Raw genomic sequence first — 7232 nt, 5'->3', positions numbered from 1 at the left:
TGAAGTATATTTGATATACAATTAGTTTTGAGTGTACAATATATTATGTCAACAATATACATTACTCAGTGCCCACTATGATAAATGTAGTCACCATCTGTCACCATACACTATTTACTAAAATTTTTATGCTGCACTTCCTTTTTTTTTTTCAAATGAAAATACCTTTATCTTACGAATTTTAGAAAACAAAAAAGGAAGAGGAGAAAAATGTTACCCAGAATCTTACCATCCAAGGACAAGCAATTATAACATTTGAGCCAATTTTCTTTCAGTTTTTTATTCTGCTTAGCTACTTTTTCATAATTATGACTTTTTAATCCACATTTAAAAAATTAATGTTTACTTATTTTTGAGAGAGGGAATCTGAAGCAGGCTCCAGGCTCTGAGCTGTCAGCACAGAGTCCGATGTGGGACTTGAACCCATGAATCATGAAACGTGAGCTGAAGTCCAGTGCTTAACCGACTGAGCCACCCAGACACCCCTTTAACCTACATTTTAATTCACATTATGTATTATTACTTTTTTTTATCAATTCAAGTATAATTAACATACAGTGCTTTCTTAGTGCCAGGTGGACATTATAATGATTCAACAATTTTATACATTACTCAGTTCTCATCATGATAAGTGTACTCTTAATTTCCTTCACCTATTTCATTCATCCCCCCACCCCACCTCCACTCTAGAAACCACCAGTTTGTTGTCTATATGTAAAACTCTGGGTTTTTTTGTTTGCCTCTTTATTTATTTATTTATTTACTTACTTATTTATGTTTCTTAAATTCTACATATGAGTGAAATCATATAATAGTTGTCATTCTCTGACTGACTTATTTCATTAGCATTAAACCCTCTAGACACATAAATTTGATTACTAATGGCAACATTTTATTTTGTGGCTCAGTTAATGGCCGAGAACTTCTATTGTGCATATAAACTACAAATGCTATAATTTATTTTATTTATTTTTTTAGCTTTAGCTTGAAGTACTTGTTATTTTTTTAAAATTTTTATTCATTTAGTTTACTTTTTATTTTATTTTATTTATTTATTTATTTTTTTAGTTTACATCCAAGTTAGTTAGCATTTAGTGCAACAATGATTTCAGGAGTAGATTCCTTAATGCCTCTTACCCATTTAGCCCATCCCCCCCCCCACACCCCCTCCAGCAACCCTCTGTTTGTCTCCATATTTAATAGTCTCTTATGTTTTGTCCCCCTCCCTGTTTTACAGTATTTTTGTTTCCTTTCCCTTGTGTTCATCTCTTCTGTGTCTTTAAGTCCTCATATGAGTGAAGTCATATATTTGTCTTTCTCTGACTGACTAGTTTCCAAATGCTATAATTGATTAAGTGAATTGTCCTTTATTCTTGTAGCCAGACTCTTTAGAGAACTCTGTGCTAGGTTCAAGTTTTAGAGATGCTGAGTCTGTTCTTAATGGAGTCTCCTCTTGTCGTCCAAGAGGTAAATGAGAGTTAAAATGCCTAAGGGCAAGCAGTTTCTAAAGGATATTTTTTTTTGTAATATAGTTATCCAAAATTTTATTAGGAATTGTTTTCCATATCTCTTTGTATTATAAATTCATTGAACTATCCAGGTAAGTGGATTGAGTTATTTCAGATGCCTGTACCATGTTAAACTATGAGGGTTTTTTTGTTTATTTATAATATGGGTGCTAAATTTTGTTCAGCTTTGTAATTCCAACAGCTTTTATTGGGTTACCTCATACATGACCATAGCTTATTACCTCCTTTCTTATAAATGTGTGCTATTCCTCCATTGAAAGACTGAGGTTTTTTTCCCTTGCGTTTGAATGTAGGCTGCCCTTAGTAACTTGCTTGATCAATGAATTCAGCAGATTCTTGGGCGGAATTCTGGAATCAGATCACTCACTGGACACCTGGCAGAAGAGTCCCTTAATGGTGGAATGGGGCAGTCATAACCACTAGCATGCCCAAGCATTGCAATCACTAAGACCAGTGGATTGGGTTGGGGTACAGGTGAAACCTACACATTGAATTATTTAATTATCTCTAGGCTGTGAAAGCGCAGAAGATATGGTAACTATTGGACTATGAAGTTTGTTGTTAAATGAATACCTCTCACATGCTAAAGGATGAAAATAACAGGCCAATTTCCAATGCATGATATGATGTCAAAATCAGATAGGCAACATTTAAAAAGGTCTTCATCTCCTACAGTTAGAGACCAGACTGCATAGAAGCTCAATCCAACAACCTGATACTGGAAAACAGAATAAGAAAGGAGCTGAATTCATACCTCTGCAAGTTTCCTGTATAAAAGTCAGGATTCTGATAGGGAAGGAGTTGGACACTGAGAATAGGGAATAAGACATCTGATGTGTTTGGGATATTCCATTTTTCCCAAATCTTCTGACCCTGTAAAGTAGCCCTCTCCCCCTTGCTGGAAGAGACCAACCTTCCACTGCCAGAGACAATAAAGAGCCCTCACCTGAGGGAGGTGTGACACAAGATAATAAATATTTTTCTCAATATCTTGTCCCACCTCCCCTTTTAGCTTTTCGACCTAAACCAAGAGCAAGGCTTAGAATGGTTTGGTCTGAAGACTAAAGAGAATTGGCCACAAAAAGAGTTACAGGGCTTGGCTAATAAGTACCAGCCAGAAATGGAAAACAGCTTGAAGGTAATGTGCTTAGGGAGGGAGGAATATAAAGCTGGATGAGGAAGAATTTACTGATGCAGAACTCCAGTGACTCAAAAGTTACCTTCTAGGCAAGACACCAGGAGTGTATTCTTATGTACTATCAGGGTATCTCCTTGAGCTTTGAAACGAATGACAGCCTACAGTAAGTGCAGTAGAAATACCATTATTACCGTGGGAGAGTATTGAAGAAGGGGCCCAAAGGCTCAGAGATGTTAGGACGCTTGAAAGGAATTATGATATAAGTAAATATATATGATGATGATGATGCTATCAGGAATCCATTAAAAAGATACCAAGGGACTATGTTCCCTGAGAGGACACTTCTTCCACTGAAACAATAAAGAAAGGCACTAATAAGAGGGGCTCCAGCTGGTGGGAAGCCAGTGGTATGAGATATTGTTATGCATCCAGGCTTCCTAGAGCCAGGGAGAATGATAGGATTCCAGAACACGTGAATAAAGAAATTAATGCCACCACCAAAGACATAGAGGATACAGCAGAAGTAATCATATTATCTCTCTATTTAAGTCAGCAGTCTGGCCATCCAGAAATCAGATGGCTCTTAGAGAATGGCTGTAGACTGCTTAAAGTTCAACCAAATAGTGGCCCAATAGCAGCTCCACACCTTACATGGGATCGTTTACAAGGTCTCCCATGCATGGTATGCAGTTAATGACTTGGGAAATGTATCCTTTTCTATTCTGCCTAGAATGGAGGATGAGAAACAATTTATATTCATATGAGATGAACAACAATATTGATTTACAATTTTTCCTCAAGGCTATATTAACTCGCCTCCCCTCCTTAATATAGTCTCCAGGTATGTGGCCCCCTAAGGTATTTGGCCTCCTACCTACTACACTTAGTGGATACTAATTGTAATGTCTACTATATTGGTAATATCATGCTGATAGAGCAGGTTACACAAGCAGATGCTGGAACATTGGAGACCTTGATAAGACACCTGCGCTCCAGACGGTGGGAGACAGAACACAAACACACAAACACCTGTTAGGATTCAGGAACGTGAAATGTCGGGTGAGTTTTACAGGTCCAGTGGTTAGGGATATGCTAGAATACTCCATTCGAAGTAAAATTTATGAAGAAAGAACCAGAGGGTCCCAGTAGGCCTCTTTGGGTCTTGGAGGCAGCCTATTCCACAGCTAGGAATAGATCTCCAACAAGGATACCAAATGGCACAGAAGGCTGTAGGCATTAAGTGGGATGCAGAACAGGAGAGGCTCTGCAGCAGGTCCAGGTGTAGTGCAAGCAGCCCTGCCCCTTGGGCCACGTGATACAACAGGATCTATAAGGAAAGTGATGGTCATGGGAAAAAAGCAACATGGAGCTTATTACAAACCTCAGTGGGAATGCTGCTGGTCCCGAGCTTCAGAAGCCATTCTATACCATTGGCAAAAAGAATGCTATGGCTTTTGAGAAAGAGCTCCTGGTATGTTTGTGGGCCATAATAAAAGCGAAGTCTTTCCCAGAAGCCGCCATGTGTGTATGTATCCAGGACTGTTCTAATGCCGTGGGTCCTGTCAGATCCTCCAATAAATAAAGTACAATTGGCAAAGCAGAAATCATAAGATGTAAATGGAACTCCATATAAATGGAGCCCAAGTAAAGGCAGAGGGCGTGATTAAGCAGCAATTCAAATGTACATGAATAAAACTTCTCCTTTCCCACCTCAAATGCAGCTCCCATTGAAGTGATCAATGTCAACAGCTTGCTGTGCATCCTTTATAGTTCTCCCTGTACTCATTTACACCTGCATGCACATGCACATTTTATTATACAGCTTTCGTCCTTGTTCTTAGTGATCATAACTACACTTTGATCTTCAGCTTGAGTTTTTTTCCACCTGACAGTGACTGCATACAATTGTCTTCTCCAGGTCAGTCCATAATTACCTTATCTAATCTTTTCATTTGTTGTGCATTTTGCACACACACACACACACACACACACACACAAACACAAGTTGACTTTTCTTATAATGATGTAAAACAGACTATTTTCTTTATTTTATTTTTCCATGCATAATAGTTATATATATGTAATCTTATTCATTGGCCTTTACATTTCTGTTGTTCAGATTTATAAAGGAGAAATTCTAGGTCAAATGCTGTGTAAATTGATCATTTTATATGGAAACTACCAGATTTTTTGGGTAATGGGGAATTCATACTATAAACAGAAAATACAGAATGTACATGGCCAAACAGGAACTTCATTGTCATTGAAAACTAATAATATTTCATCTCTATTAAAAGGCACTGCACTGACATTTTAATTTCATTTCACTTACTTGACCAATGATGATAGTGAACCTTTTTTCCATACCTTTCTGTGTAGGGATCACCATTTCTGTGAATTGCTTGTTCATTTTTTCCCCATTTATCTAGTTTTGTTTCCATTGAATTTTAGACTGTTCTTTCATTATTAGGGATATTATCTCATTATTTGGCACATGTCACAAACAGTTTCTCATTTTATTGTTTACTTTTTAATATTGTTTGTGGTACTCTGAACTTTTTATTATAACTTTTGGTTTTCTTGTCTGGATAAAATAGTATTCAAATATCCATGATAGTAAAATATTCACCTAAGTTTTCTTTCAGTATATTTTCACATTAATATTCTCAATATTTCACTATTTTGTTTTGAAACTCTTGTCATGTCACAGACAACAAGATGGGGCAGAAAAAATATTTAAGTACTAGTCCATTTTTCAAATCACTTATGACCTGGCAGTGGACAAATTCACATGCAGCTTCTGATTTCCACTTCAGTGATCTTTCTCCTACACAGCCTGCACCAACATCTATGGTACAACACGGCAGGGTTCTATTTTGCCAAAACCATTAGAGAATTTTTCCTTTCAAACTTCCTCCTGAGTGCATTTTTTACCTCCTTGTTCCTCAGGCTGTAGATGAGGGGGTTCAACATGGGGATCACCACGGTATAAAACAGAGAAATCACTTTATCGATATCCAGGGAGGGACTTGAGCCAGGCTGAACATAGATGAAGAAAAGAGTCCCATACAGGATGGAGACAACTGCCAGGTGAGAAGAGCAGGTGGAGAAAGCTTTCCTTCTCCCATCAGCAGTCTGCATCTTCAAGATGGCTGCCAGGATGCAAACATAGGAGACCATGATGATCAAGCCACTGAGCATTACTACAGCTCCAGCCAAGATGAACAGCACTAATTTATTGATCAAGATGTCTGCACATGCTAAGGAAAGCAATGGTGAAATGTCACAGAAGAAGTGATTGATGATATTTGTACCACAGAAGGGTAAGCGAAAAGTGAGAATTGTATGGGTCATTGTGCTTAGAAGAGCCATGGCATAAGGCCCTACTACCAGCTGCACACAGACCCTCTGGGACATTATGAGTGTATACAACAAGGGCTTACAGATGGCCATGTACCGGTCATATGCCATGGAAGCCAGGAGGAAACATTCAGTTGCCACAAAGAAACCAGAGAACCACATCTGTGTAGCACAACCCATGAAAGAGATACCTTTTTTCTCTGCAAAGATATCACACAGCATCTTGGGGGCAATGGAAGAAGAGGAACAAATATCTACAAAGGACAAGTGGCTGAGAAAAAAGTACATAGGAGTGTGGAATCTGAGATCAGTCCATATGAGAATGATCATCCCTATGTTACCCCCCAGGGTGACAAGATAGACAATGAAGAGCATGACAAAGAGGACAATCTGCTCTTGGAGAATGTCTGTGAGACCCAAGAAAAGAAATTCAGTCACTTCGGTCTGATTCTTATTTTCCATTGGTCAGTTTTAACCTGTTACAAGAAGCAAAAACATTTAAAAAATCAATCATCAATAGTTACAAATAATATTTTAAGTTAATGACAGATTACCCTAAACAGGTCTCTAACAGGAAGTTATGGAAATATTATTGACCTGGAAGACAGTATTTCCATGTACTAGTTCTGGGAGTTGTGCAAAGATACTGTGTAAACTTGGACAATTCATCCCTGATCTCTTTGGATTTGGTACTCTCTCCCATAAAAAGAAGAGTTCAAGTGTATGGTTTAAATCTCCCTCAAGTCATAAAATCATATTTGAAATGGGAATTAGTCTCCATATTTCATTTTACTGGATAATGGGATAACAAAACTCTCTTAGAATATCTTTACTGGGAATGCTGCCAAATCTCACCAGTGTGATATTCAGATCCTGACATTAGACATCTGGGAAAGACTAAGCAGGAGAGTTCCTGTTCTTATTGAAAGATCAGTACCATTCTATTATTGTTAGGACATAGTTCATAGATGGGCTTATCAGTCTACTCTGTACTTTCACTGGTAATGGCAGGTGGAAAGGATAATACACAATTTACAAAGAGGTGATTCATATAAAGGCATATGGTGTCATGGAAGAAATAGAGAGGCCTTGCCTTTGAGATCAAGTGATCTGGCAAATGTGAGACGGCAACTTTTCATGGAAATTGTGTAGAAAATTAAGACTTTGGTGCATCTAAATAATGTAGAGTTGTTTTTTTGTGATTT

The 7232-nt window shown here is 37.8% G+C and overlaps 1 protein-coding gene across 1 annotated transcript; it reads right to left on the bottom strand.

Moving 5' to 3' along the window:
• Positions 1-5538: 5538 nt before the first annotated feature.
• Positions 5539-6489, bottom strand: LOC131488869 (olfactory receptor 5G3-like). Its single transcript, XM_058690716.1, has one exon. The coding sequence runs from the start codon at positions 6487-6489 to the stop codon at positions 5539-5541; it is 951 nt and encodes a 316-aa protein (XP_058546699.1).
• Positions 6490-7232: the final 743 nt, after the last annotated feature.

The sequence above is a fragment of the Neofelis nebulosa genome, chromosome 10, assembly GCF_028018385.1.
Source record: "Neofelis nebulosa isolate mNeoNeb1 chromosome 10, mNeoNeb1.pri, whole genome shotgun sequence".
Taxonomy (NCBI): Eukaryota; Metazoa; Chordata; class Mammalia; order Carnivora; family Felidae; genus Neofelis; species Neofelis nebulosa.
The sequence above is the reverse complement of the archived record's forward strand: the minus strand, read 5'-3'. Positions and strand labels throughout refer to the sequence as shown.